Raw genomic sequence first — 15,869 nt, forward strand, 5'->3', positions numbered from 1 at the left:
ATTCAGGTCATGTTTCTTTACAGATTAACCCATTTGACTTTTAAGACATAAGATTATCCTTACTAGCCATTTGGAACTCAAATGTATTGATATAAAAAGCTCTTCAATTTACAACTGGATCAAAGAAAATCTTTTATGTCCCCTGAAGGGTGTTTTCCAACCATGTTTCCCTTCAATACTGAAAGGTAATGTGCCTGTGAATGGAGACTTCTCTTGTTGCTGATACTGATACACTTGCTTGGGATTTAACTGTACATATAATGAGAGCAAGTTTGAATGAGAAACGTGTTTCTGGCTGTACAAACAATTTCTGGCATGTGTAAGAGGCACTATTCCATGTTGTAGGGCACCTTTGCAGTTCACTGGCAGGTGTACCTGAACGTAGATGCCCTTCAGAATATGGGAGATTTGACCTCATAGGAAGTCAGAGTTTAAAAGTTACATGATAAATTTCATTCATTCTGTGCATTAAGTCTGCCAAATAGAGATTAACCCTTTGACATAATGCCCACTATTAAAAATATAAAACACAGGGAAAATTGATAATAGTATGTAGGTAGACCTACAGCTATTTCTTTAATACGTATTTGTTATGCATGTACATACACTATTATGGATTATATATAATTATCACATTAACAACATGGTTCTTACATTCTAGGAGCTTATAGTGTTAGGGTGAGTTAAAACAGTCACAAAGTCAAGCAGTTAGCTATACAGAATAGGTATAGCCTGTATACAAGAATTATTAACATGGAGTCATTCATTTATTCAAAGATTTACTGAAATTTTCTGAAAACACAGATAAAATAGAGGCTAGAGCAGGGGGAAGTGTCTTCAAGCAACAGGATTAGAGATGGATCTGGAAGGATCTATAAAACTGAGGAGAGGAAGAGAATTGAACTTTAATTGAAAATGAACTGAAAGCTAGTTTTAGCATGAGAAGTACATGTAATATTACTGTGCACAAAGCACATCTCATTTTTGCTCCTGTATACTTAAACTAGTTGACACAGTTAACTAGATAATGCAATTCTTTGACTGCTGACCTGGAAGACTGGGACTGTAGGCAATTAGGAGCCCTCTGAGGACTCTGAATGAAGGAATGGTATGCAAACAGCAGTATTATAGGGAAATGGCTCTTGGGAATCTCAGGGTTAATCAGAAGGAAAATCAAGAGGCAATGGCAGTGGAACAGTCCAGCTATTCTATTTCAGGCCAGTGATGAGAACTAATATGTTGCCATTAGAACAGAAACTTCAGAAGGAAACTTTTGTTGTAAACCTACATACTGAATAATGTGGTTATTTGTACACACACTGGTTTTTTAATGCAATTTTTCTTACATCACAAAAGTTTTCCATTGACTTTTAAAATTGTTTTTTGTGTAGACTTTTAGTCATTGTGATTTAGTTTTAAGGCTTATATTTGCTTCGCAAGAATCTTCAGCAAAAATGATGCCTGACGTTTCTATATCTTCATGGTTCTGAGGCAAAGCATCCTTTTCATAATCCATTTTATTTCTGTGTATATAGCTAAATGATTTCAAAACGATTTGTAAAGTCACAGAAACCATAAAGCTTTAGTCCTTCTAGCCATGAGCTGATCTTTCCACCTATGGAGTTGCACGATTTAGTGTCAATGGATGGCCATATAAGGAACTACATGACTGATTACAACATTGTAGATAAGCGTAATAGACTTTGTTCTGTATGAACAGCCAGCAAGGACACAGAGAAGCCTAATCTTGGTAGGTTTCCTTCACTCCAAAGCAGACTGAAGTGTGAATCAGCCTGGAAAAAGACACAGAGGTAAGGCCCAAGTGAATGTCTTTTTCTGAAAAAATTGGGCATTTTTTTCTTTAAAATGTGCCATAAATGAATTGTATACTATAGCTTTACTCTTTGGTAGCTACATTTTAATGCCCCAGTTTCTGAGCAATCAAATGTTCATGTTTGAAGGGAAGATAACTTTCCTCAATTTTAAGTTGAAAATTAAAATCTCTGTTTTTGTTTTTAGGTGTTATTTTGAAGAAGTCAACTCATTTTTCCTTTCTCCAGGCATTATGAAAAACCTCTGTTACAGAGTTGTAGCCATGGTTATAAGTCTTTCTTTTACCGGGACAATGACAAATGCATCAAGGAAAAGCAGTATTTCATTGAGCTCTGAATGCCAGTGGGATGGATATCTTTTGACACATTGTTCTTTTACTGGAAAACTTGATCTACCTGAGGATACATCACAGACAGCAACCACAGTGGACTTAAGTTCCAATTTCTTTAAGGTTGTCTTAGAACCTCACATGAGAGGCAAATGGAATATGAAACATCTGGACCTCAGTTACAATTGCATATTGAAAATAACCTTCAGCTCTCTTACACATTTCCATGGTCTGGAATCATTAAACCTCAGCAAGAATGCCATTTACACCATCTTATCAGACCTACCCAGTCCCAAGTCCTCACGGAGGAAATACCACAGACGCAGCTTGAGAAATGGACTTCCATTTCTAAAGTTACTAACCCTTAAAAGAAATAAACTCAGTGACATTCCCAAGGGTAAGTACTATTCTAAAAGCTGGACTAGACCAAGATACAATGAGCATGTGAAGAGTTAATGTTTTATGTCAATAAGAATTCCATGTTTGTTTTCAGTTTCAAGGAAACAAATGAAAGTAAAGCAATTTGATAAAAGCAAATATAATAAAAGGCATACCATAGAGGAATTTGAAGTAGCAATGTGTGGAACTTAATCAATGCAATTTAATCTTTCATTACTATAACATTTATCTTAAGAAGATTTGTTGAGACACTAGGAAGTATTTAAGTGTTATATAATAAAGACTGATTTTAAATTACCTATTTTGATTATATTTTCTAAATAAAGAAATGCACTGAGAAATTACTAGTTCCCAAAAGATTAATACACAACATAAACATGTCATTTACCATTTTTGTTATAGAATACAACTTGGATCTATTTATCTAGTGTCCTCCAAATGTAGATTAGAAATATGCTAACATTATTGTATATTAATCTGTAGACTTTGTTATTATCAAATCAAAATCAGAATTCCTTATCCTGGTTTCTAACAGGATGCTCCATTTATCTTCCTATTATAATAAATTCTCATTAATAAGAAGTCAGTAATCCACATGTTACAGTTCTTTGACTTAACTACCAGTGTTTTATTTAAAAAATGTATCAAGTTATAAATCTCTAACCTTTTCATATTCAGGAATGCTAGACAATTTTTCCTTTCCTTGTGTGTTTTTAGTCTTGGTCCCTGTTTGCTGAGCACTTTATATGAGACACTAAGCTAAAAAAAAGAAAGTATACCAATGTTGCCATTTACTCTATCTCCTATTCTGCATATTTAGTTTTTATTATCTTTCAGTTCTTTAATTTCCTATACATTTGCTATTTCTACAGTTTCTGGTTTTGTTTTGATAATAATAAATTATCAGGTGAAAAAAATGGCTATTCCACTCACCAAATCTGCAGAATTAGAGGGTGGAAGTCTCTCCGTGACCTTTTCCTTAAAAGTAATGTACATTGTTCTAAGCATAAGCTGATTGCATTCTATTCTAGAATTATTATAATGTTGTTCTTATTAAAAGGAGTATTTGCTTTTAGAAAGCAAACATTAGAAATGAATGGAGTGGGAAGGAAAAAATTAACAGTCCCTCATGTTTTCAAGTTTATTCTTATGTAATTAGACATAATATATAGTATGCTATTTGAAAAGTTTTTTTACATGTATTAGAAGTTTTTAAATCACTCATTAAACATTATTTAGGTTATTTCCATTTTATTTGCTTTAATTCTCTGATGAGCACCATTATAGCTACACACATCCACATGTTTTTAACTAGTATGGTAGATGTGACTCTCAGCCCACAAATTCAGTTATACTAGATATAACCTCCTATTATTTATCTCAACATTATTTCTGATTCCAAGCCCCCATTCTAGTAAGGTAAACAGAAAGTCAGGTGTAGAGGTACTTGTACTTAGCATCATTCTTTCATGGACTTTTTCTTTTCCTAGATTCTCCTGGGAAGGGGTGTGTGGGTGTGTGGGTATCTGTCCCTTAATCCAGCTACCCAGAGAATTCCTTTTCAGTCTTTCTTTCAGGTTTGGAGAAACTTCTTTTTCCTTTTTGTTTCTTCAAAACCTTCTGTTTAGGTCTTAAAATCCCGTTCTCTAAAGAATCAGACCTTTGGAGAACCAGTCAGAAAGACTGGTCTGCTGTGCTCTCTGTCCACACTGTGTGCCTCCCCAGGGACAATGCTTACTTTCTGCTTGAATGGGGAGAAAGGGAAAAAGGAAAATAGAGGTGAAAGGTCATTAAGTCAAAAATGTTACCCCATCACAAGAGTAAATAAAGAAAGCTTGAACACTATCTTCTTAAGGCTGATGAATTCCCTAAAGTTAATTGGGAATTAGGGTGAGTTCCATTTTCAGGACCAAATATTCCAATAAAATGCAGCTACAGACCCATCTCCCCTTTCAGCCTCCCAGACTATCAGGGCACTGTTAACTTATATAAAAGAGGAGAAATGCCTGTAGGGAAATTGCATTAGAATCCTAGCACATGAAACCATAGATGAGTGAAATAGATGATGAAGACCAACATAAGCCCTGAATCTACCTGGATATAATTTGGAGTGCTTTTCTCAATACATTTTTCAATTTCAATTATTTTTCCATAATCATCATAAATTTTCAATTTTTGCTAGGTTGGGTTCCCTTTCATGTTCCTCCCTATCCTGTGATTTCTGGTATTATGACTGGATAACTCTGACTCTAAAAATACCATTTTGAAGTAAAAAGCTGTTAAGAGAGGTACAGGCTAGAGTGCCATTCTTTCTCTGACCATTTCCTTTTTCCTTTTTTATTCCTTTATTCTCGCCCTCTTTAAAAGTAATATCTGGATAATGTAACATTTGCTCATAGCATTGCCATGAAAATTAATGGAAAAAAAATGTGTCTCAAGAACCTAATGTGGTACAATATTTGGTATAATAAATTATAGTTATTAAAACATGTGAAAAAATACTTTATAAACTTGTATTTTGCAAAAATTCATTTTTATTACTCCTCTTGACACAAATTGAGAATAACAGTTTATTTAAAAACAATAAATTTGAATTTTTTCCTAAATCTCAAGTTACCATTTATAATGTCAAATAACAGTTGCAGCAGATGATACTCCTTGTCCGCTATAATTCATAAGCAGAGTCATTTGTGTCTAACCATTCATATAGGTGTTTGTTCTCATCTAAAATGATAATAGCTCTCAGAAAACAGTGATCGAGCATCTAGCCTTATAGCCATTTGTACTTTATAAATTATGCCCCACACGTCTTAAAATGGTGACAGTTTATAGAACCAAAGAAACGTTTTTCATTCAGGACACTAATCCAGTGTTGAAAGCTCACAGACAGAGTCAGGTGTGGTGTGGCCATGGAGCTGTCTGGGGAGACACCAGAGGAGGTGCCAGCCAGTGCCAATTACAGAGCAGAAGCCGGCCATGCAATTAACTTTAATGGTCATCCCAGCTTCTCCTATAATTTTCGATACATCATTAATAATGGAAAAATCATTTTAAGAAGTTTCAAACCATGCAGTAGGTCTCCAGTTAACCTATCCTGTCTCCCTCAAACACTATTTTCAGATTACCCATGTAGTACCTGGAAATACAGCAGAACCAGAGTGTCTGGGATTGCCAGACGGGATGTGGCAGCCTCACGTGAGCATGCTAGATTCCAGAATCAGAGAGAGATGTATGAGAAAAGAGATGAAATTGTACCCGATTTTTTAAAAACTGGTGAGGTAAAAAACAACTCTTATAGAGACAAAAGTATGTAGTATTCTTTCCATTGGTAAGGAATTAAACTTCTTGATTGCTACTGGATTCTGAAATACCAATAACCCATGTTCTCAAAACCTATTCAGATTCTCAAGTACAAAATTAATGTTTCTCATCAAGCTAAGAGGGCGCCTAAAATGTGGCCCACCTGTCTAAGTGTGACCACATATAAATCACGTATCTTATCCATGATCATTCCAGATTCTATTCCAGTTCTTAGTACTCTTTGAACTTAAAGCCCCTGAATATCACTGCTTTATGGTGTCAGGATATCTTAGTTGGGAGAACAGTTAAGAGGTTCACAGTCCAGAGGAGTGCTTCTAAGGGTGTAGAATGGCCAGGCGTACCTGGGGATAACCTCCATGGTCTTCTAATAAAAAGAAACTGAGTTAATTTCTTGGAATAACTACACCACCTCTGCTCACTTAAATGTAAAGACTAGTGAAACTCTAGCCTTACATGGCTTAGGTCATCTTCAGAAACCAGTGCAATAAATAATTCCATCTCCACAGACATGTCTCATCTTTTCCCCCCAACTTTCAGTTATTCCCTTAAAAACTGAAATCGACTCTGGAGTTTGCAAACCACAGTCATTAATGCATCCTCTAGCCTACTTACTACCTTTAGATATTTTGCTCTAAACCATTTAAATTTTAAAATATAAATATGTTTACTAGTCCACAGATACCATTTCTAGAGCTATTTTTTGTTCTTTGGTATAGCCTGTCTCCCATCTGATTTCATATTTCATCTAGTTGAATGACGTCTTTCAGCATCTAGTGTGAGTCTGCTTGCTTTGAGTTCATTCAGATCTAGTATATCTGAGGTCTTCATTTAAAAAAATATCTTTTCACTCAGTAAAGAATCCCAAGTTGACTATTTTTGGGTATTGTTTTAAATATTGCCCTACTGTTTTCAATTGACATTGTTTCTTCTATCTGTCATTCTTTGTTCACTCTGTGATGTTCTCAACCTCCGTGAGATATAAATTTTTGTCATCAAATGAATTTTTTCTTTATAATTTATTCCTTTGCCTTTATTTTCAAAAATAACTCCCCACAAGTACAGTTCCACCATGTACTCATTTATTTGTCTTTACACCCCGTGGGAAGCAGTATTCCAAAGAAAAGTTTTCAGGCAGATTATACTTTTCATCAAGTTGAAATTTATTTTGTTGTGTGCGGATCAGATCGCCATCTGCAGGCGATCTCTGGAATTCACCAAGGTCAGATTGTTCTCAGAGCATGCCAGACCCACCCTCCAGGGCCAACTATATCATGTCCTAGGTTTGCTGCAGACCAGACTTGGTAAACTATATTTAATAGTAGCCTGTCCACAGCTCTACCTTCATCTTCATGCTATCATCAAGCCATTCACAGGATAGAATATCAGCACTCAGAAAAACTTATGACAGTGTAATTCACACTGGACAAATCTCCTGATGCTGACAGCTAATGTGCCAGATCCTCAAGGAATGTCAACTATTTTCTTAAGCTCTGTATATTGGGTCCAAGTCAGCTCACACATCCTTCATTATTTTTAAACCAGCAGGCTGGTCAAAGTATGCCCTTTTTATGACTCTGTTCTTGGCAGATGTCAAGAAAGCAAAATCCACCACATTTGCACAATTCAAGTGTTTGCTTGCTTAATCTTTGCTAACATCTCATTGACTAAAGCAAGTCACATGACTAAACACAGCGGGGTGGGAAAGTATACTCTGCCCAGAGAAGAATGGATCTTTGCTGAGCAATTAGCTATCACATTGGTGTACACAGAGCTCAAAGTACTTGAAACTCATAGTAATCAAAGATGAGTCTCAGTTACAAGTGAGAAAGATGATTGTTAATGGGGAAGTTGGGGGATGAAGATCTTAACTGAAAATCTACGATATATATCAAAAGTCAAAAACAGAGCAGGAATAAAATGCAATCTGTTAAGCTCCTCTCCAGGACCCTACTAACTACATAATACAAGTGGAATCACTAAACCACCGCCCATATGTTTGGCAATTTCATGCATCATGGCCTACACCATTCTGTTGCCAAGAAAGCCTTAACTCACCCCCCGGCCCCCACCACACACATACCTCAACCATCCCTACAACACACCCAGACTTATTTTTCCCTTTTCTAAATTCAAATTATCTTCCATGGCCTTGCTCAATGACTTTTTTAAAATATATAATGCTCGAAAGATCTGAATTCTAGGCCCATCTACACACACACACACACACAAACACACACCGCATCTTGTGACATGGGCAAGTTGTGAGTTTTGCTGCACTGAGATTTTGTCATTTTCAAAATAGTAACACCCTCCAGGGCTTGGTGAGCTTTAAAATGAGATGTTTACAGAATGCCTAAAGCACAAAAATAGTGCACAATTAAATAGTTTTAAATAACTTCTTCCCTCCCTGCTAAAGCTAGACTTAACCTCCCTCTCCCTGAACTAGAGTGCACCTTCACTGCAGCTGAGAGCCAAGATAACGCAGGAACCGTGAGTTCACACAGCTGAGTTTACATAGCTGTGAGTTCACATAGTTAAGGAAACTGTTAAGCTCCTCTCTTACTAGTGTCTTTTTTTTCTTATTTATTTATTTATATAGAACTGGGGTACAGGTCAGGGATGGTGAGAGGATTGTGCTGAGGGGAGCATCAGGGGAGACCTACTGCACCATGTGGGTCAGCTCCTTGGCCAGGGATCAACCTGTTGCTGAAGTTGAGCTGCAGCTAGCTTAGTAGTGCTCTGCTTTAACGAGCTGCAGCAACAGGGAGGGCCCCTCATGTTATGTTTTTTTCTTCACAGTCTGTACTGTTTCCATATTAAAATATGGAGGGGCATTCATTTCACAAAGAAATATGTTTTTCTAAAAAAAAAACGAGCAGGAAAACTGTAAATCAAAATGGAGACATTCAGCAGGGGTGGGGAAGGGAGAGGGATCAGGACAGGGGAGGGAAGAGCACAGGGACTGTGGTGATGGGTCACCAGTGTTTGGTGGTGGGAATTCTACAGAGACTACACCTGAGAGGAGAAATCAAACACTGCACAAAACTGAACTACGATGTAAAAAATAAATGTATAGGTAAATAAATTTAACAAATAAACAGTGGTGGGAGGGTATGTTTTTCTACGGAGTTTGTATTCAAGACATTTCACAAGTGGTCTTCAACTTGGGCTCTCCAGCTGGATGTCTCCCCGCTCTAATGATGGGACAGAATTGTTGGGGCAGTGAGATGGGGCCCTGGGGGTGACTAGTGTGGCCAGGCAGCACACTAGACTCACAACAGCCATTTGCAAACCAGTATGGAAGTATATTTTACTAGTATATCTAACTGGGTATCAGTTTGCTTCTCTCCCGTGCATGCCCTGTATAGACCTGGCAATCCTCATTCAACTACAGTTAAACACTGTCTTATCCCAGATGGAACTTTCAATTTTTCAACAGAAGCTGGAAATGCAAATTTTTGTATTGACTATTTAACTTGACTCAACAATTTTTATTTGGTCTCTGTACATGCCACACACTGTGACCTCTGCCTATTAAATGCATAATATATTCGAGGCACAGCAGGAATTCACAAGGACATAAACTCTGCCCCAAAGGAACTGACTATCTGATAGAGAGGGTGACAAACTGTTGTTAATTTTATAATCCGAATGGTAGGAATGTAAGTGCTTTGAATAACTGGTAACTCTCATTCTTGTGTGTGTTCGTATTGTTCAACCAGGCACAAGGACTGTACGCTATACTTGTCTTCAGCACCAGCTGACTTGCTCATAGTGTTTTGATTGCGTTATCCTGACAACCTGACCTCTTGCTTAGTCTATCCAGCTGAAATGAACATATGATAACACCGGTACAGAGCCCATTCCTATAAGTCACCCTCTCTGCATAATGAATATTAAAATAAGTACCTTGCAGACAGTAGGCAAGGAATAAGACCCTTCGGGAATTGAACCAACTTGACCTGTTATGCAGGTTAAATGCTGGTTAAATGCACAGAATACATATAAGAAAAGAATAGGAGGACAAGTAAATGGCAGGCAACTCCTGGGAGGCTCATATGGGAAATCAAATTTGGAAGATTGCCATAACTGGTACCTTGTTCTCAAGCTTCATTTTCAATGCTCCATGGGCCTCTGGTTACTCCCTGGACTCAAGTAAAACACAAAGACAGAGACCAAAATTTGATTAAAATCTAGCTATAACTTACTAGTTTTGAAAGATACACAATGACCTAGAAAACAGTTATAATGTCAACAATGAGTAGTTAAAAGGAAGGATGTAACTATAAAACACAATAGGTACATCTTAAAACTCCAAGTATTCATCCATACAATCTTTAAATAGACTATGTCCAGTTTTACCACCAAATGAATATTTATCAACTCCTTCAAAGTTATATTTTAATTGGTATTTTTGTTGCATTCAAAGAAAGAATTCAAAAGTATATAAAAATCAAAACAAAGTTTTTTTCTTGATCCCAGCCTACCTCCTTCAAGTGTAAGGAGGAAAATGGTTTAGTTTATCCCCCACAGTTTTTTTTTCTCACTTAAAATATGTTTGTGTGAGATTCTTTTATTCCAGTAATTTTGTATTTATACTCTGTAGTGTTCTGCAACTGAACATTTTTCTTCCTATTCAGTCAGCTCATGTTCTTCTATCCCTTCTCTTCTAGGACTACATGTATTTTGTGGTGTTGATATATCATAATTTGTTTAACCACTTCCCTATTGAGGACCACTTGGGTTGTGTCTAGTTTTTCATTACGGTAAAAAAAAAGAGTGCTGCAATAAATATCTCCAGTTTATATTTTAACTTACTCTTTAATATTAACAGGATCACGGAAACTTAAGCCTTTGGATCTGACATTCAATGGGATGTCCCAGATTGGTTTGTCTGACTTTCCTGACTGCCTGCACCTGGAGAGCCTCCATTTAAAGAGTAACAACCAATTCGGAAGTCACCCAGAAGACTTCAAGAGCCTCAAACAACTTCAGGTTCTACAATAACTTTATGCAGACATAGGGGCAGTTACATTAGTGGAATATTTCCACCGAGACTTTCAGATCTGATAGTACTGGCTACTGGTCTAAAAAAAAAAAAAAAAGTCTGTTAGCAGCCTCCTAAGAGATCTGAAATCTCTTGCCTCAAAATCAAAGGTCTCAGTAACAGAACTGAACTGAACGCTAATATTCAGCAGCAAGAGATGGCACCTTTTTTTTCTAAACAAAATTAAACCAACTCAAACTTTTCACTGGCCAGTTGAAAAGAAATTACTATGTGTCTCTCAAGAGGCTGCAGTCAGCTGCTCACCACAGCTGGGGTCTCACCTGAAGGCCAGCTGAAGCAGGAGTCTCTTCCAGGCTCCTGGGTTGTTGGCAAGATTTCTTAATGGAACGAGGGCTTGGTTCCTCGCTGACTGCTAACCAAGCCCTGCCCTCAGGCCTGGGCCATGTGTGCCTCTTACAGATCTCTTCAAAGCTAGAAGAGAGTACATTGGGAGAGTGTCAACATCTTCTGTAATGTAGCTACGCAAGTGATTCTTTCCCCCACACTTGTTGCTTAGATTCTTTGTCCATACCCATTGCTTGTATCTAAGTGAGGTCCTGACCACACTTTAGGGAAGGGGATTCCTCAAAGGTGTGAGTACGTGGCGGCAGGACCATTGGGGGCTGTCTCGGAGTCTGTCAGTCATGGTGGTTACAGTGCGGATGAGAAAGCCCACTTCCCCAGTTGCCACTGACAGGCTGGCTGGGAACCGCAGTTAGTACACTGTGTACTGATGCCAAGTGTTACATGGTGTATGCTGGTTGTTAAGTATATTTGTTTATGTAACTGCTTGATACCTGCTTTATTTTCTTTGCAGTTTTGTTTTGTAAGTCTTTACTACTTTATGAGTCTTCCACGGCTCACAGGTGATATATGCTACAGGCACACTAAAATCCTACCCTAAGAAAGTCTTAGCTACAATCCTCAATTCACCTAGACTGACCACAATTATACAATTTCTACTCTACTGTCTCCTCTACATGTTTGCCAGTAAACATGGTTTTGGAACTAATGAACACAGCTGGCTGAGTATTAAAAAAAGATGTTGTTGGGTCTTTTCAGATGTTATTTAACATTTGTACTATACGGTCCATCTTCCACGTGTCATTTTGTGTGCAGTGAATATCCATAAAGAAACATGCTACTACTTGAGATAATACTTGATGCAAAAGGTCTCTCTTCCCTATTTCTGGTCATCCGTAATTGCCTTCTGTGCCATACTTCCACATCCTCCAGTATCTTATGCCACTTTCAAGGTCATGGTGGCTGTAGAAATTCTAACTAGATATCTAATTCTGGACTATGATAATAGCAAGAAGTCTAGGTTTTATCTACCTGTACAAATTACAACTCAGAGAAAAGGAGAAAAGGGAAATGAGCATTTAAAAGGGCATCATAGGGCCCCCCCGGTGGCACAATGGGTTAGGACACAGCACTGCCAGCTGGCCGCAGCTGCTTCAGTGCGAGTTCGATCCCCGGCCCCAGAGATGAGCCATATGGCACGGCAGACCTCTCCTGACCCACCCGCTGCTCCCCTCAGCAGTGTACTTCATCCATCTGCCTGTTCTGCTCCCCACTCTGTCTCTGGTGGATTCTCTGACCAACCCTGTACCTCTAGACTGTACCCCAGTTCTGGATGCACCAATAAATAAATAAATAAATAAAAGGGCACCATAGTTAAGCTCCTCTTATACTGAATCCTTCAGCACGCTGGCGGGTAGACTCACAGAGAGGAAACACTTTGCTCACAGAGGAGTTAGGGAGAGAACAAAGGCTTAAGCCCAATATTCCCTGGGTTTCAAATCAGTGCTCAGATCCAGCTGCTCCCACAGAGATGTGAGCAGTGTCTGTGGCTTGTTTATTTTGCCTTGGAAATGTCCTTACTCACAGACATCCTGCATTTGGTTCTTCTCAAGCAGGTCCTGGGCCTCAGTGGCGCACTGACCACTGTCCTTACCTTGGTGACCGCGGCACAAGCACCGCTCCACCTGCAGGCCAACCCGGCCGGGACCCAGGGGCCGAGGGACTGCCATGCCGCTGTCTTCCAAAAGTTCACTTCTGAATCCTGGAGGCTGACGTGGGATATAATTTGCAACAAACCTCTAAGTAAGTCAGCAACATCTATTTTGTCTAGAACGGTTTCTGTTAAGCTAGAAAGAAAACTGCAGGGAAAACTTAGTCTCATCTGAAAGGATGTTTCATGTGAAACATAAGCTGTCGACTAGCCTTGGGCTATATCTAGAACAGTGCTCAGCACCTACCTGTTTTCCTCCGTTTGTGAACGATCTTCATGTGGTCAAAGAAACCTACTCTAAATAGTTCAGAAGACACTGGGGTTGGCCAACACCAGAAATGTCACAAGGAGAGGATTTTGCTTTAGCCCTCCAAAATGTCATGTTTTAAATCCCAACCCTTAACAAATAATCAAGCAAAGAAAGGACCTTAAAACTTGAAACATCATTACTGTAAATGTTTGCTAAGTCTCTAAAAGCATAATCCTACCCATAACCAAAACACACATATATTTCAAAAGTCTATTTTTCTTTGGATCCCTGCCACTCCCCCAAGCACTAGAATATGTTACTAGAGCTGAACACTCTGGTATGCTTTTTTCACTATTAATTCTCCTGGCTGGATCACAAAACTGACTTGGGGGAGGGGTGAGAGTGCCCGATTTCTTTTTTAACAAGCCGGGGTCACTCTGGTCGTCAGGATGCCATTAGAGTAGAAAGATGGCGGTGGGTGCAGGGTTGAGAAGCGCTGCGTGAAGTGCCCAGGGCACAACCTGTGCCCACCCACACTTGCTTCATTCCTCTATGAGCCACGCGAGCATTCTGAATGTGGAAGGCAGAATGTCAGGAACCAGTGGAAAAACCTGAATGTTACTGCTGTTTGCCAGTACTGGGGAAAGGTGAGGAAAGAGGATGGCAAACATGGGGAGGGCTTAGGCAGACTTTGCCTGGGGTAGATGGAATGTTCTGGCGGGCTGTGGAAGGAGATGTATGTGGTTGTCCCTCCATCTGTCTTCTTTCCTCCCACAAGCAGCGGTAAGGCTAGAAAAATTAATCACTCTTTCCTGGGCCTCTCCACTGCAGACCTAAAGCTGCAGCAGAATCCTGCACGTATTGTTGGTATCAGACAGTCAGTTAAGGCCTGTGCCCTACTTCATATGCGCAGTGTAACACCATCAGAGGAATGAGGACTCACAGACGCTTTTAAAACCCCCAGAATCTTATTTCAATGTCCAATCAATGAATGTTTTCATCTCTCATATCCAGGGAGTCAGGAGACATACTGGTGGACGCCAAAAAGGAGAATTTCCAGAGAGACCCACCTTCCTCGAGCACATCAAAATCATGAGGACAACCCCTCCAAGAGCGAAGCTGAGCAGCCCAGGGAGGAAGTGCGTGCGGGCTTTCCCACCGTGGGAGAGGAGGACCATGCCAGCCCTGGTGCCCGAGAGAAGCAGAGCGGGCTGCCCAGACGAGTTAGGAGCGCCGGGGATGTGCCACCTTCTGGCAGAAAGGAAGCCGCCCAGTCCCAGGACCTCACCCTGGCTGTCTGCCTGGCAGTGTTCATCACCTTCTTTGTGGCTTTCTGCCTGGGGGCTTTTACAAGGCCTTTCATTGACAGACTGTGGCAACGGATACGCCAGGACAAAAGGCCCCATCCTGTTAACGCCTACTCAAATGAGGGCTTCTGTGATGAAGTTGAAGCTGCTGGGAACATACAGCAGCACCCAATGGTAGATGTGCGCCAAGGTCTCCCAGACCTAAACCTCCTTGAGAGCCAAAACCCTTTCCCGAGGAGAGAGGCCAGCCCTGGCACAGCTGGCCTTGCCGCAGATACAGCCCTGGGAACAAGGGGAAAGGAGTCTGGCAGCTGGCAGAGCAGGGCAGGGTATGGGGCCAAAGCTGGGGCATGGAGGCCAAGTCCTGGCCAGTTTCCAGACGACAGCACAGCCCCTGCTGGCCTGGGCACACACGCTAACACTGGAAGTAATGCACTGATTTCAGCCACACCAGACTGCATCTATAGGAAACATGTTCTTGAAGAAGTACAGTCTGACACTGTGTCCCGGGAAGATTTTCTCAGTGTGCAATCACTGAGCGTCCCTGAGAGTTTACAGACTGTCTGCGGCTCAGTCCATAACACCTTGAATGAATTAGAGCCAACACATTCAAGAGACAAAACAGATTCTCTTTCTCCAACGCTAGTACAAACTGAAGCACAGAACACTGGGAAGGCCCAGACAAGCTGTGGCACCAAAAACCTATCTTTGAACCTTTCTAAGGAAAAGCAAGTGAGCACGAACATTAATTTGCTGCATGAAAAGCAGCAAAGGCCCAAAGACGGTGCTGAGGTCCCCTGCAGTATGGTCATTCTCCATGGCCAAGGAGATACAGACCCACTCCCACTGGGCTGTCCTCCAGGATGGAAGAGTGAAACACAGGTCACTCCTGCTAATAGGGAACCAGGACAGAAACATGCAACTTCTGATACACAATATGAATTGGACACCAACTATGATTCTGATGAAGGATCTTTATTTACTCTAAGTTCAGAAAACTCAGAGGATGCAAGAAATTGGACTGAAGAAGAGGCATTTGATGAGGATGGCTGTAGAGCCAGGGGGCCACCAGAGAACAAAGACTTGGGGATGAGGAAGAGCAGTGTTAGGTCCTTAGAGAATAGTGAGGGTATCACATCCCAGAAGGTTCTGGGGGCAGGGGAGACTCAGGAAGATCATTTTGAAAAACCTCTCACACACTCTGGCATGATTAAGACTCAGGTGGAAAGTAACTCTAACACCAACAAATTTGAGGATCCACTGATTGTGCCTAGATCACAGAGCAATAGTCCTTTCAGTGATGAAAGCCCAGGCATGTCCACTCCTCATCCTCAGCCAGTAGAGTGGCAATATGATCTTAGAGACTTGAC

General features: G+C 40.1%; 1 protein-coding gene across 1 annotated transcript in view; it reads left to right on the forward strand.

Annotated features, from left to right (window-relative positions):
• The first annotated feature begins 691 nt into the window (after positions 1 to 691).
• LRRC66 (leucine rich repeat containing 66) overlaps positions 692 to 15,869 on the forward strand; it is an 18,172-nt gene continuing 2,994 nt past the window's right edge. Inside the window, exons 1-5 of the mRNA XM_012724022.1 lie at positions 692 to 1,811; positions 2,020 to 2,558; positions 10,716 to 10,876; positions 12,848 to 13,034; positions 14,207 to 15,855. Coding sequence (XP_012579476.1) covers positions 2,066 to 2,558; positions 10,716 to 10,876; positions 12,848 to 13,034; positions 14,207 to 15,855 — 2,490 coding nt within the window. The 5' untranslated portion in view covers positions 692 to 1,811; positions 2,020 to 2,065. The remainder of the gene's footprint in view (positions 1,812 to 2,019; positions 2,559 to 10,715; positions 10,877 to 12,847; positions 13,035 to 14,206; positions 15,856 to 15,869) is intronic.

Source organism: Condylura cristata, unplaced genomic scaffold, assembly GCF_000260355.1.
Source record: "Condylura cristata isolate star-nosed mole 26May11 unplaced genomic scaffold, ConCri1.0 scaffold00012, whole genome shotgun sequence".
In the NCBI taxonomy this organism is placed as follows: Eukaryota; Metazoa; Chordata; class Mammalia; order Eulipotyphla; family Talpidae; genus Condylura; species Condylura cristata.